This window comes from Dicentrarchus labrax, unplaced genomic scaffold (genome assembly GCF_905237075.1).
Source record: "Dicentrarchus labrax unplaced genomic scaffold, dlabrax2021, whole genome shotgun sequence".
NCBI lineage: Eukaryota > Metazoa > Chordata > Actinopteri > Moronidae > Dicentrarchus > Dicentrarchus labrax.
This window is the reverse complement of record NW_026136705.1, coordinates 2786185-2803371: the sequence shown is the minus strand read 5'-3', so window position 1 is coordinate 2803371 and position 17187 is coordinate 2786185. Positions and strand designations below refer to the sequence as shown.

General features: G+C 42.0%; 1 protein-coding gene across 1 annotated transcript in view; it reads right to left on the bottom strand.

Annotated features, from left to right (window-relative positions):
• shroom4 (shroom family member 4) overlaps positions 1-17187 on the bottom strand; it is a 70490-nt gene that overhangs the window by 5624 nt on the left and 47679 nt on the right. The window contains 5 exon segments of the mRNA XM_051400414.1: positions 533-1393; positions 3150-3211; positions 7472-10394; positions 15618-15772; positions 15774-15828. Of these exon segments, the coding sequence (XP_051256374.1) occupies positions 533-1393; positions 3150-3211; positions 7472-10394; positions 15618-15772; positions 15774-15828 (4056 nt within the window).

Genomic DNA, 17187 nt, shown 5'->3' with positions numbered 1-17187 from the left:
GTCGTCATTTTTTCATTGTTCTGGTCACTTTTGTCACGTCAAGATATTCTGGTGAAACACCAGTTGAAGTGTTTGTTGACCTGGTTTAACTGCAGTGATGTAGACGTGTACTCAGGGGTGTGGCCAGTACACTGTGACATCACCGATGGGCGTGGTTACAGGTGCAGACTTGAATCTTTCTTTCGTAAGAGCTACAAAGGATTCATTTTAAAATACTTTTAATTCTTTTTTTTGTTTTCTCAGACAGTTTTAGGATTTCCTTCCACATTCCTGTATTTTTAAGATTATTATTTGTCTGAAAACTGTAACTTTCAGGTCTCCAGCATGGTTAGCAAAGCAGGATGAGCCCACTGTAATCACCTTAGAAGAGTTTAACAAAGACTAAAACCAAATTTTTTGTGGTTTTGTACATTATTATTATTGTTACAGTGAAGTTTAGATTTGTAAGTCTAGTTTTAGTTAACTACAATAACCTCGATGCAGACACGTTATCAAACATTATGTAACAATGCTATAAACTGCCCTTGCTCACCTGCTCACGCTTCTGTCCGTTGGCGGCGGCGGAGGCGGAGGCGGCGGCGGTAGAGCCGTTATAACCTCCACCCTGTCCTGATGTTCGCCGTACGTGCTCCTCGGGTCCCGCTCTCTCTGGGCCGGAGCCACCGGTCTGAAGCCCCTCCTGGAGAACATCGGACTGGGCGGAGCAACGGCGAAGGTCCGATCCTGAAATTCCACCTGATTGTGATTGGACGGAGCGTGGTGGGAGAAGGGGTGTTCCTGCACGTGGGGTTGATTCTGACTGGACGAGGCGTGGGGAAATGCGTGCTCCTGGGTTTGGCCGCAGCTGCAGCGCGGGCAGCCCTCCGACACCTCCTGCCTCTCTGGAGGGAGACTGTAGGACCGCTGTCTGGACGTCTCGTGCGGGGGGATGTACGAGGAGGAGGGCCGAGTCGGATAGTGGCCCTCTGCGGTGTCGAAGGAGGGAGGGATGGAGTGAGGAGCAGTAGAAGAGGAGGAGGAGAACAGGGCGTGGTGGGACGCTCGCCTGCGGTGGAACTGCTCCCACTTCGGGGGAGGCGGTCTCGGGGGAGGCGGGGTCTTCTTCTTGTTTGACCGGGCAGTGCTGGCGGCGTCTCGTCCTCCTTCCTCCACCTCGCTCAGGGTCTGGCTGGTGTACATCGACGGCGACCAGCGGTGGCTGCTGTCGAAGCGGAGGTCGTTTTCAGACATGGCTCGACCTCGGAGGGAGAGAGGAACCGGCGGGGGAGCGTACGAGTATCCGTTGCGGCCGTCGTCCGTCTGTCTGGAGCCCCATCGACCCGGGTGGGGCTGCTGATGACACTGATTAATGCTCTCTGGGGGTCTGGACTCACGTCTCCAGCTCGGGTAGTCCCTGTTATCAGAAAACAACATATTTATTTGTTGACAAACAAACACATGAACGTAAAAGGAGGCTAAAATCTGACATTAAAGATTAAACATTGAAGGAAGGGTTCTTTACTGACAGTAAGACCTTAAGTAAGAGTTTTAAGTGTTAAACTAAAGTATGGAGTTGGAGCCAGTGCGCAGTTAGCCTAGCTTAGCATAAAGATTGGAATCTCTAAAACAACAATTTGTGGTCTTGGGTTATAGTTTTTTGAGCTATAGTTTTGTGGGGTAACTTTTTTCTTGATATAAACAGCAGCCGGGTCTGGTACCATCGTGCCGCGACAGGATACCGAACTCTGTGCTGCAGCCTGTTTTTATATTTTTATTTGTGGATGAGATTGAATAAAAGAAATTCTGTTTAATTAGTGTATTTTTTCCATTTTCACTATCTGTCCCCCCGTTTCTTGTCTTTATGCTAAGGTAAGCTAAGATAAGGTAAGCTCACCACATCCTGACTCCAGCTCTGTAATAACACACAGCAACTAAACTAAAAATTAAAAGTAGGTGTGAAAAAAACATCTTGAAACTAAGAAACGCTTTTGTGAACTTACTAAACTGAACTAAAATAAAAACATACAGGAAATGTCTTGAAACTGGGATTTCTACATGACTGTGAGTCACTGTGGATTTATTGTTAAACCTACTCTGATCTTCCTAAATATAACCCCTGCCAGATACGTCCAATATTACATAACACAAAATCTTAAACTAATACTGAAACTAATAAAACTAAAACTAAACATTTTTAAACAATCACTGAACAGACACCAGTAAACCCACTCTGGAAACTTACTGAAACTAACTGAAACTAACCTGAATTGAAAGCAAAAATTAAAAACTAATAAAGTTTGACACCCTGACGCACAGACATGAGAGATATTGATCTTTTTTTATTCTATATCTTGGAAAGAAAGCTTAATGTGAACTATTCCTTTAAATATCAACAACCTAAATGAGCAAAAATCAAAAATAAAGTGAGGACAATTAAATTTAACAGTTTAACATTAAAAAATAGGGGTTTAATTAGAGGAGTTTCCATGGCAACATATGCAATCAACTTTGATTGGTGCCAAGAGCCACACCCACTTAAAACCAGAGAGAAAACACAAAAAACCAACAATTAAAATAAACAAAACAGTTCACATTCATGTAGGAATCCCGTCACTCGTGGGTTTTAAAGTTACAGTTTTCACCGCCTTGAAGGTACACAGAGATGTGAGGCAGACATTTCCACGTTACGAAACAAAAACCAGTCAGAGAAAGTGGTTAAATTACAGTAAATGTTTCCTTTGTGCCTTATAGACTCACTGAACTGTTTCTGTCTCAGGTCAAATATGAGTAGAGGCCCTTTTTTTACAAGCCATGCATGTCCTCCTACCCCCTTCCTACGCCCCCCCCATCCAACCACATATCATTATGGTCACATTTTAAGAATGGATGATTGCTCCACACACTTAGAGCTCATTACAGTCAAATCACAGCCAGCCATGACTGAGTGGGATTTCCTGCCCGTTGGTGCACAATGGGCCTCCGACCCCACCTAAAGTCTCCGGAGGACTCGCTCAGAGATATATGGAGCAAGTGCGCGTCAGAAAAAATTTAAAAAATCAGAAATATAGACGATAATCACATCAGAAAACAGAAGGACTGCTTGTTTTTATATGAATGGTGCAGTACGTGTCTGTGTTTGCTGTATGTGGCTGTTAAAGGAAGCGGCTCACCTCTCAGTCAGGCTGTACTTCCTGTTGAGCTTGGTCGTTTCCTGTTGCCGGGCAGGATACGTCTGTGGAAGACATTTAGAGCCGGTTAATAACTCCAAAGGAATGAAGGAAGGCCTCAATCTGGTGCTGACTTGTCGGTGTGTTACTCCACCCTGCCGTTCAGCGGTGATGAGGTTAATTATGGTGGATTCATTTTCTATTTTCTATGAGTTTTATGTCAGAAACCTGCCTGGGAAGTTTTTTCTCACTCACTCTTTTCTAGGGCTGCAAACTAACAGTGATTTTAATTATCAATGAATCTACCAGTTGTGATTGTTTTAATCATATAGTTTATTAAAATGTCAATGAATAGTGAAACATGTAGATTTACATTTTAATAGACCCCAATAATCCATCAAAATTCATATTTGAGGAGCTGGAACCAGTGTTTTTTTTCTAGTTTTGGATTAAAAACAACGGTTAATCGATAAGAAACATGGTCGTTAATAAGTTTTCTGTCAGTGTGTTGAGTTATTGTTTCAGCTTTATCTTCCTCTGAGCTGCTGTTGCATTCTTACGTTTAATTTGAGCATTTTATTCCATTTAAATTTAATTTCAGTTGAACTCAACGCTTAATTTTTAATCATTTAGTTATTTATTTTTAATTTATATTGTCTATATTGTATTTCTGTTTTTGTTTCTCTCAATGTATTTCCAAGAAGTAAATAAAGGTTGAATTAATTAATTAATTAATGTTTAATTTTATTCTGAGTTATGCAGTTTGCTGCTTTTGTCCCTTTGTTAAGCACTTTTATGTTTGTTTATTGGACTTGAATGTATACACGACAATTGCCGCACTCTGTGTAACACATAGAGGCGAAGATTAATTAATGCCCGGGTTAAAACGAAGCACAAGGATGGAAAAATATTTACAATTATGATTAGAACGAGCAACAAACAAAATAGTTTACATTTTTTTAATAATAAATATTATTCAGGAAATAGAAGAAACAAACTAAAACTAGCTGCTTTGTAACTACACTACAACTCCAGTTTTTTTCCAGAGCTTTCAACACTTTCACACTCAGTTTAGCAACTAGTTCATTTACTGAAAGGTTCAATAGCTAAGTTATTACTATTATTATTATTATAAAACGCCGGCGGGGTTCGATGTTTTTATTGAAACCTCCCACTGAAACCGAATTAATCATTGAGCTGTAACAATACGAGGCTTTGTCCGTAATCGCCGCGATACAGGACGCGTTGTACAATGCCGGGTTATGTACCCCATCGGTGGAGAGCTGTACGAACTCATTGCACTCTCGTTACTGGTCGGAGTTGCAGCAGCCGGTGAGGCGGGGATAAGCTGCACAAACACGCCACCGGTGGGGGTACAGATATTTTCTGAGCGTCTACAATGTAAATCTGAACATTCAGACGGTGTTTTTATTGGACTGGTGGGATGAGAGTTTAACATATTTGGCCGTCACTTGCTGTCAACAGAGCATAAAAACCCATACAATGGTAACAACTGATAACTTTGTGATAATAAACTCTATACCACAAGTACCTGGATGGCCCAACTGCTTTTAAATTCATTGTCTCCTGGGTTTTAAAAGGGGTGTTAAGTAATTTATGAGTTCTTCTGGCGTCTATTGGTGAATAGCTGGAGCCACAAAGGTTAATGTCAGACTATGTTTAATCCTCTATGTAGACACCCAATAAAAGTATGGAAGATCTGCTGTGGATGCTCGATACGATAACCGATAATGACCTGCTTCTCATGGCCGATACCGATAAGATATCCGATCGTTTTTGCGTTTCAACAAGTTCATAGCTTTATAACTTTATACCTTTACGGACACTTGATGGCAAGAAAGGCTGAGATTTAGGGAGCAAAGATGGATGATTTTATACTCAATAGCTCTGTTTTAACCAAATTTAAGTCACATTACTATTGTTTACACAACAAAAACAAACAAGTCTGACTCTTCAAATTAATGTTTTTGTATTAAAAATTATAGTTAAGTTCATCAAAAAACTATATACTAAATAAATGCTATCAATCATTTTCCATAAGAATTTAAATTAAGTTTATTAGCTATAATTTAATTATCCTGATAATTCATAATAATATAAATATCTAATTTTCGGACGATAATATATCTGCTCTGATAATTATCGACCAACAAGTAATTTAATATTATAAAAGACAATTGTGAACTGTGATTGTGCTTAATTTTGAGTCTAACAAGAATTACACACGCAAAGGTTTTCTGCACTGACCTTTTATAAAATGAATGTCCTTTGAGAAAAAGGCAAATTGCATCACAGTGTATATTTAATGTTCATATAATGAGGTTGTGGATGTAAAAAAACTATCTAATCTAATCGTCTAATTTTGCCAACAACAATTCAACGGAACTATTTCCTAACACTTCTGAAAACACAGCTGGGCTTCTCAAATGAGAGCCGACTGACAGACAGACCACGAGTAATAATAACAGCAGCCAGTTACATTTCTATATTTTCACATTCGGTTTCCTCCCTCAGTCCAAAAAACACACACAGGAACATAAAAGCAAACAACTTAATGAATGAACCCAAATTCTCCACTTAATTTAAAATGTGTTTGAATGTTTGGCCATCTCAAGAGCGTATATTCATGTGTTTGCCTCTGTAGAAAGTCTTATGGCAGCCTTGTAGTGCATCCAGGACATCTGTTACCATTAAACATGTTGGCCGTTGTCAGCGGGAGATATGAAACAAGAATTCAGTGCACGGGGGTTATCCGCTATCAAACCAACAACCTTTCACTTGAAAAAGGATCCCAACACGAGGGCTGAGGTTCAAGGTTCCCCTTGAGGCCTCAGCGTGGCAAAACCCCATGAAAACAACAAAACAGTGTCGGCTTGAACCAACTGAAGATGCATTTATTCCAAAACAAATGTCAGCTCGGCTTCGTTCAGTGTCAAACGATGAGGTTACTAATACGTTGAAGTTCACAGGACTTTCAAGAGTTCAGACGAGGGGCTGCAACCCCCCGCCGAGACTCGAATCAGTCTGTGGTAAGGTTGTAACCCAACGCTGCTATTATCGCTGACACAAGTGTCCGCCGCTGTTGCCCAATCTCTCTCAATTCCATGAGCTATTTCAACGATTCGCTGAATTTTCAATGAGAATTTCAGACTTTGACCACATGCAGGATGCGAGGTTCAACTTCAAAACCAACCGTTTAACCACGGAGCGCTTGGACCGAGCGGCCACTTAGCTCCGACATCCAAGTGTGGCCACTCGATCCCTTTTCTGGTGTTGGTTTAAAGAACCAAGATAGTTTTTCAGTCTCCAGTGGTCATTTCAGTTCGGTCCAAAACCGCAGTCTGATTTCACTGAGCTGCAAAGTTTATCTTTCACTCTGAAAGGCGTTACTTGGTTTCAGTGCTGCTGGGACATAGGCTGTTATTTAGCACTAGCAAGCCTGTTGCTGGAAACCGGTTTTGAGGGCCAACAAGCTTGTAAACATACTTGTTAATGGATGCAATTAGAACCGCTAACTTTTTTATGTCTCAACAGGATTGACGCCTCTCGTGAATATTGGTTGAAAATAGAAATTCCTTTATTAATACTGTTGCTTTCAGCCCATCCCACAGGACCAGTTTAAAAGCTATTTAACATCAAATAAGTGCTAGTAAAAGTTGGGCCACCCTGGTAGCCTGGGGGTCAAAGTGCCAGAAACTTCAGATGCTGTTCGGTATACTGACAAGCACTTCGGTTGAAGGATACTAACCCTCTATAAACCGGGTCATTCGAATGATTATGCTATAGACAAAGTGGCTTTAATAGAAATAAAGAAGTTCTGATTTATTCAGAAATCTAAAAACATACATTTAGGAGTCCCGAGTGATAAGCGGACATACCAATAGCCTGTTCTTCGTGTTTAGCCCATCTCTCAGTGAACTGACCGATACTTCAACTCACTCCGGATCACTAACACCCACTCTTTCAGCCCACATTTCACTCTCTGTCTCTTTTTGTCTATAAACCTGACAGAGTCAAGTTTATAATCCAGATCCCAGCAGACAACAGACCACTACTGAGAGCTAACCTGGCAACCCCTGCCTCCTGCGTGACCCATATAAATGCTGTATGTCTTTCTTGTTGTGTGTTGTGGCTCTGCACCATCCAGACAACGCCTGGAGATGCCCACACAGTCTGTCCGACCAAAAACTACCACTTTGCACTTGTTATTGCAAGGTTAAAATAGGATCCAGTGTGTGTGTAAGAATGTTTTCATGGATATGTTTTCATGCATTTTTGAGAGAGAGTGAGAGCGGCACTCTTACCTCTGTAGGTGTGTAGCTCCTCGCTGTGTATCCCTGGTGAAGAGGTTGTCGGTTGTCCAGGGGCTGAGAGGAGGTATTGACTGGATAAAAAGCTGATCGCGGGACTTGATTCTGGGTTTGGCTATGGGAGAACGCCTGAGGTTTAGGCTGGTTGTGGAAGTTTTCCTTGATGCCAGGACTGCCATAAAACTCCTGATGTGAGGATAGCTGAGCATCTTCTTCCCTTTCCTTCTCTCTTTCTCTCTCAAGCTCTTTTTCTCTTTCTTTTTTGAGTCGTTCCTTCTCTCTGGCCCTCTCCATCTCTTTATCTCTCGCCAACTCAAGCTCCCTCTCCCGTTCCCTCTCCCACTGTCTCATCCTCTCCTCTCGTTCCCTCTCCCGCTGAATCTCCCTCTGCCTTGCCCTCTCCATTTCTAATTCCCTCTCCTGTCTTTCCTTCTCCTGCTGCTGCCTCTCCCTTTCTTTCAGCCTCTTTTGCCTCTCCCTTGCCTTCTCCTCCCTTTCTCTCGCTTGTTCCCTCTCCTTCTCTTTCTGTCTTTCCCTGCTGGTACTCACAGACAGCCTCCTAGCTTCCATAGTGTTTGTAAGCAGGGAACTTTCCTGCTGTAGTCCCCCCTGGTAGGAGTATCTCCTTTGGTTTGGGTGCTGACTGAGCTCCCCTCCCTGGAGCTCCGGGTGGTGGGGGGGTTTCTTCTGCCTGCGACTGGACAGATTCGAGACATTTATACCCTTGCTCGTCTCCTCGAAAAACTTCATTCTATCTGCAAATGGAAGGATTTCTGACTCATCCATCCGAGAACAGGAAGACGAGCGATATGAGGAAGTAGATGAGGAGGTGAAGGCACAAACCCCGTGCCGTGACCCTGTGACTCCAAACACCCTCTCACCCTTGGCTCCACACCGTGGTTCTGGTTTGGGTTCTGGTTGCAGTTTATGCTCTGGAGTCCAACGCCAGCGGCGTGCTTTGCCGGCAGGAGCTGGTTCCTCCACGACTCGAATCCCAACACCAAAATTGGGCAACCCTGGATCCAGAATCTGGACAGACCTGGATATGTTGTTGTTTTCAGTGTAAGTTGTTGACTGAGGCTGAGTCTGCGAGATATCATGGTTTGATTCACCTGAGGTGTTTGATTTCTCGACTGGTGCTGTGGTGCTGGCATTTTGGAGACTAACAGGTGAGGCAAATTCAACTTTGGTACTCCTTTCCTGGGAAGGCAGGTCTTGATCTGGCCCCTCCTCATTGAGGTCTGGACCCTCTTCCTCCTGGACAGTTTCCCCACTACAGAGCAACCCCCCACGGCTACTCTGAAGCTGGGCCTTTTTTCTCTGGATCTCATTGCGGAGGTTGGTAGCAAATCGTTCGCTACGACGACGGTTCCGATGATGGTTCCTGGATGAATTTGACTTCTTCATGTTTGTCTCTCCTTCTACATTCAGTTTTTTACCTCCATGTATTCCTTTGTCCCCTACTCTCTGCTCCTCCAGTAAGGTATCCACACTGGCAGCAGCACTAAGAGGCTCAAAATCTCTCTCTAGTATCTGATCAGAGCTCAACCTTGCCTGGGCTGACGATCCAGTGGGGTCCCCTGGTACGCTCACAGAGCGGCCCCAAGGGTGGTGATGCTCAGCTGGGGGGAGGCACCCACCATTAACACCCGTCCCTTCCAGCCTCTCACTTGAACCTCCGTCATCATCATCCCCTTCCAAGAACACAGATCCTGGGGTTGAGCAACGGCTGCCCTCCCATTTGTTTGATGGGGCGTGGAGGTGGTTGTGAGAAGCTTCTTGGTCTTCCCCCCTTGGGGGGAGTGATGAATGGGACCACTGGCTGCTACAAGGGGACAATGAGCGATCTGGAGGATTCGACGGATTGTAAGGCTCCAAAGAAGAGCTTTCACTGTCAAACTGCAATAACTGAAGCTGTGTAGCAAGAAGCTTCTCGGGGGCACTGTGCCGGTGCAGCCCCGTAGAGGAGTGCTTGGTCTGGGATTGCATTGTATGAGACTGCCCTTGAACCTCTATGGAGGTTTCTGCAGGTAAGGAGCCAGGAGAAGAGGAAGTGATGGGGACAAGGGGGGCAGTCACTGGGTCAGGGAGGTGATCTGAGGTGGACTCTGAATTGTCTTTATTAGCACTAGTATCACATTTGATATGTCTAACGTCTTTAGTCTGTCTTTGGATATAGTGCGAGTCTAAGGTATCCTCTTTAAAATTCCCAGTTTTGTCACTGTCTTCCTGTGCGGGGAAGCCATTATGGATTCCTGATTCAACATTCAGAGAGGACTTGTTTTCGTCATAGTAACAAGAAACACTGGAAATTTCAATAGGGGCAGAAGCACAACGTTTGTTGACGATATTCGGGCGACTCCGGGTCGCCCTAAAACTGTCCTTTCTAGTTGGAGGCTGAGGAGGGTTCATCTTTCTCTCAGCTCCTCTTTCTCCATTTCTTATGATCTCAAAGTCTCCTCCCCTCCGCTCCTCATCATAACAGCAGGAGGAAGGCCTCTCTTTTACCTCAACAGGCCTTGGTCTTGGCCTGGTCAGCGACCTGGACTTGTGTACAATAAGCTGTGCCTCATCGGGGGTATCGCCAGATGAACTCCCCAGGGTTGAGGTGTCACCAACAGGGTAGCCTCGACAACCCGGTCCCAGGCTCTGGAGGATGTTATCCATGGAGCAGGCTTCACCGGGCCTTAGTGGCACCGCCGCGTAGTCGGATGTGTTTGAGCTGGCGGAGAATGAGCTGTAGGCTGAGTCTCTCTTGTTGTTGAAGAGGGTGGGGTCCACAGGTGAATTATGGGAGTCAGAGTACGGCTGTGTGGTGGGTGTTGGTGTGTCCAAGCTCTCCATGGAGCCAAGGGAACTACTTCGGTCAGTGGAGGAGTAAGGTCTGGACAGCTGGCCCCACTGCAAGGGCAAGTCACTGTGGAGACAAGGAGACAGAAGATCAGTGTTTCAAAAACAGACATCATTTGTCTGTTCTCCAGACAAAATGTCTTAGTCTCTGACAAACTGCAATGGACATTTGTCTTTGTTCACTGACATTTTATAGTCTATTAATTGAAAAAGAAAGTATTCTATTTCATCAAACACAGTAACATATAATGTCCCCTGGGTTTATGTGGTTTCTCTTTAAACAGTATGATGTTACTCCTTGATTGACAAAATGGTTAACGCTTTTAAAAACTGCATACAATAAGTCATCTTTAATTTCCAAGTGGCAAGTTGCGATGTTCCCCCCCGGAGACATATACAGTATATCATTCTGCGATACATGCTTTTTGAACTGTACAGCTGGGGAATCTGTTTTCTATCAGTCCTGAGCTGAAGATCCACGGCAGCCCCATGTGTTTTTAAAGACCCTCAGAGGAAGCCTCTTAAGGCGGAGAGGGATTTCCTCCTCATCAACTTCCACCGCCCGGAGTCAAAATCTCTAATTCATCCCTTGATTCCTCTCTTCCTCTTTCATTCCTTTCTTCCTCTTGTGGATTCTGTCTGTCCCATCTCCTTTACATCAAATGTGGATTTATTCCAAAATGATAACCCCTTTCTGAAAAACATTTCAAACCTACTTATTTGTCTCCTTTTACTGGACAGTATCCAGTCAGTTAAGCTTTGAATTGATTACATGACACGGTGTTTACAGAAGAGTCTGCTCATGTTTTAGTCAGTACTCACTGATACTTGAAAGAAATACAGTAATTCTTGAGTCAATCTCGTTTATACAACCCCAAATCACAAATGTGCCTCAGAGAGCTTTACAATCTGTAGAACATATGCCACTCGCTATCCCTAGACACTTTATTCAGATAAGGAAAGACTCTACAAAAAGCTTTTAACTTGAAAAAGGGCATAAACCTCCAAATCTCAAGAAAAACAGAGGCGGGATCCCTCTATCACAACAGACAGACATGCAATAAATGACATACATACATCAAATAATGTGGTTACTCAACAGGCTGAACTGCAACCACAAAGTCCTGGGTTTGAATCTGACCTATGACCTCTGTTGGACAACATCGTCCACTTTCTGTTGTCTTCTACTTCTGTCTCATAACAGGACAAAAAGTCCAGAAAAATCAAACAAAAAGAAGAAAAACAATCCAAAGAATCCAAACTTCTTGGAGAAAACCACATAAGACACAATGACAGGGAGTCGTTTTCAGCATAAGGAGAGCTTAGGGAAAATATATTTGACACATATTGCAGGGGGTAGGAGTTTTTGTGCTTGGTTGAAATCCAATCTGTTAAAGCTGGGGGAAAAAAAGACGTTTTCATTTTATTGTGGTATTTCTTGTTCCTATAAAGAAGAGTGTTCACTCACCCTTTGTATTTCTTTGCTGTCTTATTCAAACAATAGGGAAAGTTGCCAAGGAGACAGATGAGAGGTTACAGAGGAGAGAAATTTCTGAAGGGCTTTGATCTCCAACCAGTATGGGGAAACAACCAGCAGAATATCTTCAGGCTGTTTCTGTGGTATTTATGGTCCATGCAAAGATCTTAAAACCGATGGGTTTTTGATTCATTTGTATTTACCACAACTTACTCTTATCAAAATATGATTATCTGCTTATGTCGTCAAATGTTTTGGTGGTTAAAGAATGTGGTTTTGCATGTTTTAGCCCGTTTACTGGAGATAATTCACGGTTTATGTCACACCTACTGTACAAGTGATGCTTCTGTGTTTCAGAAAAAAATTATTTGTTCGGCAGCCGTTAGTTTCTGAGAGTCAAGTAGACGCCTCTTAAAACTTAAAAGCAGAGTTTAGGAATCCAGTGAACATCTGTGTTAAGTTTAGGAAATGTTACATTATTTGTTATGAGACTTTTCTAATCTATCTGCACTTAAACTGCACGACCACAGACAGACATTAACACAGAATGAATGTTCAAGCCAACTGCAACCGCCCTGGGAACACGGACCCCACATGAGCACCAAATGTCCCAACTTCACCGGCATGGAAGTTGATTTTGGTAATTTGATTAATTGCAAATTTGCTGGGGAAATTGCACCTATGAAGTAAATTATCAACTGAGGCCGGTCCTGGATTATTAGCTAATCTTGTTGGCTTGTTCTGTGGAGACGCTCTGTGTCAGAATCTAATTTTAGAACCTAAATCATTTAGGTTCATAGTTGTGCTCATGTGGTGTATTTTTCTAAATACATGCTTTGTTTAATGAAATTATTCCACACTTACTATATTCTTACTATGTGTACAGTACTTAATGAAGGTGATAGGCTAAATATAAGTGCAGTTTAAAGAGTTATTTACTTGATTTACAGGTACAGAAGAGAATGGAAAACAATGGCTGTCTTCATAGGTATAAACTGAAATGATCCTTTAACATATTATAAAAGATACCAGCCATTTATAACAAAGGAAGAATACACTAGTGGGGGTGGGGGGTTCATAATCTGCATGAGAAAATCGCCTTTGAAGGAAGTGAGCGATGAATGAGAACGGAGAGGCTGCTGTATAGATTTGACCTGGGTGACACTGAGAGGAAAAGAGGAAATGAGACAGGAGCTGGACAGGAAATGACAGTCACTCCTGTCCAATCATGTGGAACATGTGAGTGTGAGGGCTGACACAGATAAACCAGCACACACACACACACACACACACACACACACACACACACACACACACACACACACACACATAAATACTGTGCATGATGGGAAATGTGTATCCAGACTAATTGGATTGTGTCAATTAATCACATATTTTATGAGTGAAGACTCAAAACTGGTGTATTTGATCCTCAAACACTCGTACATGGTTTGTTTTAGTACTTAGATATAAACACACACACTTTCTCAGTATAGAGATTAACTCACACACACACACACACACACACACACACACACATATATAGATACAGACTGTACAAAATGTCCTTCACACAAACAGTTTATTGAATGTCTTCCTCTCTTTGTCCACATGTTCTGGGAGTCACATGCCATTGTCCAGAGTTATGCCGGGAGCTGCCTCCTCATCAGATGGCGTGTGTGTGTGTGTGTGTGTGTGTGTGTGTGTGTGTGTGTGTGTGTGTGTGTGTGTGTGTGTGTGTATGATGAGATCAGGCAGGAAAAACTGTGGGAATAAGAGACCCACACATGCTTGCGCGCACACATCGCTATCTAATCCATGTGGGACTATTAAATCTAACAGTGGTGCCTTATATCAGCGATTCTTATCAAAAGGAGAACAGTACAAGGCCCTGACGAACGATGACAAACAAAGACAGAACGGTTATTTTTATTGAGTCAATATACAGACGATGGTAACTTCCTCTTTCCCCTTTAAAGGACTACAGTTTTGCTTTGTGAGATCATACTGTAACACAAAGGCTGCTGAGCTTACATCACCTTCTTTTTTTTAATTCAACCTGACTGGACAATTCAGTCTTTTGTTCCACTTTGTTTCACAGTGAGATGTAAAAATATCCGTTATATTTAGTTAGTTTAGTTAGTTGTGTAATCAATTAATCAACAGACACTTTTAGGGGACAAAAGTTGTATTTAGATTGTGAAAGAAGAAATAAGAAATTCTTCCTCTTAACAAATGTAAAGTTGAATACATGAGCAACTAAACACCCTTGTTCAGTTTAATACGTTCATTGGTTTTGGTCTGGTCTGTAAAAGGACATTAACATTATTTATCCTGTAACTTTCTCTTGTTTTGCTGATTAGTAAAAGTTAAACAGTCTAACTTTAAACATACAAAACCAAAGCAGCTCTCCAGAATCATTTGCTAACTTACTCAAATACTATTTTTGTACATAATATTACCAAAATCCAAGCTCAACGCATTTCAACATCATGTTTTTTTGTCAAAGCCGCCTAATTTTACCCTCAAAGGTTCGGCAGTAGAAATGTCAGTTAGTCTAGTCGACTACAAGGTTCCCGCTCTTTTTAAGAAATCATTTTTCCAGGACCTTTCCAGGACCTTTCCAGGACATTTTCCAGGAGTTTCCAGAGTATAATTAACCAGTAGGTTTGGTATTGACACATTTAACTCGCCAAAAACCCACAAGGGGAACCCACTTTAGACCTTTCAGATGCAAAGATTGAACACATTTTAAAGGACGAGTGTGTAGGATTTAGAGGTATCTACCGGTTAAGATGCAGATTAACTAACTGAACATCGCTTGCGTCTGTATTTGACGACCTGGGAATAAGAACGGGCTGTGAATTGTGTTGGAGAAACTACGGTGGCTACAAAACATGGCTGTTCAACATGGTGGACTCCATGGTAGGCTCAAAAAACAGCTCATTCTACTGTAATAAAAACATGACGATTCCTATAATCAGGTGAATATACACTAATGAAAACATGCTTATGAATATTATATTCCATTTCTGCCAGTAGAGCCTCTTAAATGTTACACACTGGACCTTTAAGACCTTTTTATGGATCTCCAGACGCATACGTTACAGGTGCAGTCTTAAATTGTGTATCTGAAACACAAATTAAGGGTTTTATTTCACTTTTCTTCGCCGTTAAATCAGAACAGACGGACGAAGAACGACTCAGATTGGTTATCACGTCGGTATGTTTTAATAGAAGGCAGAAATAGACCAATGGGCTTCCTGCGTGGGCAGTGTTGACACTACAACAGGGTGATGTCACCTGTTTCCTGGCAACCGTTGCGAGTCACAGTCTCAGCGTGTGTGATTCGAACCTACAGTATAGACACACTCGCCCATTGGGAAGGTTTCTGTCTCGTCAAAGTGAGACAACTTCATCAGCTTCAATAAGGAAGTGGATGACCAGAAGAGGAGGATATATGTGGATATAATCACATCACTGGGAAAGTTTTGCACGTGAGAAGTGTCAAATTAAAGCTCATTTAATTAATAATACCACTTTTAATGCAAAGTTTCCTTTAGAAATGTCAGTATCAACAACTTTTATATAATAATATAGTGTTATTACACTATTAAATGCTCTTTAACATGCATTCGTGTTACATAATCAGTGTTTAAAGCTTAAAACAAATGTGTTATTACATTTGGAGTTGTATTTGCATGTAACAATTTGAATATTTCTTGTCCATAAATGGAAATAAAGCTCCTTCTGCTTCACCTGAGATCAAGTTAATCATTCACAACAACATTTTACAAACAAGCCACTGCTCACCTGTTGTCAGTTGTGTGCCAGGGTAGTGTGTAAGGGCCGGGGTGGAGCTGCATGGCAGACAGAGGTGGAGGTGGGGGGAGCGGAGGGGAGTCGGCACGGGGGAGGCAGGGCGGAGGGGGAGGAGATGGAGGAGGGGGAGGGGGGAGGGAGGGGTGCCTCCGATAGCTTTGCCAGGTGCCAGGAGTGAGGCCTGATGAGAGGAACGCTGCGCCTGCAGAGACGGGAGGGAGAAGACTCAGGTGAGGATCAACGACAGCAACTGTGATCAACAAGTTACCTCCCATTATAATTCCTCACATAGTTAGATTAGTGTTAACAGCTGCTGAGCCTCAATTACACTCACAACTCTCATTTAAATGAATTCATGATACAGTTTTCTCACTTTTTTTTTTTTAAAACAATAAGATTTAAGACAAATTATGACTTAAAAAGATTTATTTCTCTAACAATCAAACAAAATATATATCATTATTATAAAATGTATTTTTTAATCAAACTAAAGAATCCTTTTTGGATTTCTGAGGTTATAAACTGCTTTGTAAAAGTCAAACTGATGTCTTTGAGCCTAAATACCACGATTGATATCAAGTTTTATTGCACATTTCACCGATTTGAATCTTCACTCTCTTCATTTTAATGCTCTCTCGATAGATCTTTACATTCCTAGTTCTTCTTCCTATATCTATCTCTATGATCATCAACTGAATAAATGCAATAATGCCCCAAAATGGCCACATTATACACACAATTGCCAATTTATCAGGTACGCCTAGCTAAAACTAATATAACAGCCCTGCATGAAATCCTCCTTTATGACGGTTATAAAGTTCAGTTTTTGTTGAAAATGACTTTTATAGTCACATCTGAGGCTGTAGGTGTGGTGATATTGAGTTTTATTGTGTTACTCTGAGAGGTGTGTGTAAAATCACCATTAGTTCACCATTAGTCACCGTTTTAGAAATTTACAATTTGTTGGCACTGACAACAACAGTTTTTTATGTAGGCACTTTTGCCCAAATGTAAATATATGCTTTGATGTTGTAGTTGCTGAATGAACTATTTTAGTCTGACCACACAAATGTGCAACATAGATAAGGTCGTCATCCTTTTCCTCTTACAGCTGATGTAATTTCCTTTTTTATACAGTGTGTCAGTTTTTCCATTTGGTAACCTCCTCTTGTTTGACTACACATCATTTTAACCCCAATTTAAAGCTGGTTTTTATGTCCAAATACGATGATTTACCCGGGCAAGAGGGCTAAGATGACATCCTTATTCGCAAACCACACTTGTAAGTGTCTTGGAAGATCAGGGCTCACATAAAACTTTAGACCTTCACAGCAAGCGATACCTTGCCAACCCAAATTCTGTGGAAATAGCGTCTTAAAATGTTGCTTGGCCTCCTTTTGGGCTGCCATTAAAAAGTAATCTAACGTGTACAGTAAGTTCTCCAGTCTGATCTGAAGCCAGACATTCCAGAGTATCCCATGATATTCACTAATTCCCTTATACAGACTTCCGATTCCAGATGCTGGCCAGATTCAATTCAACCCCCTGCAGACAGTGAGGG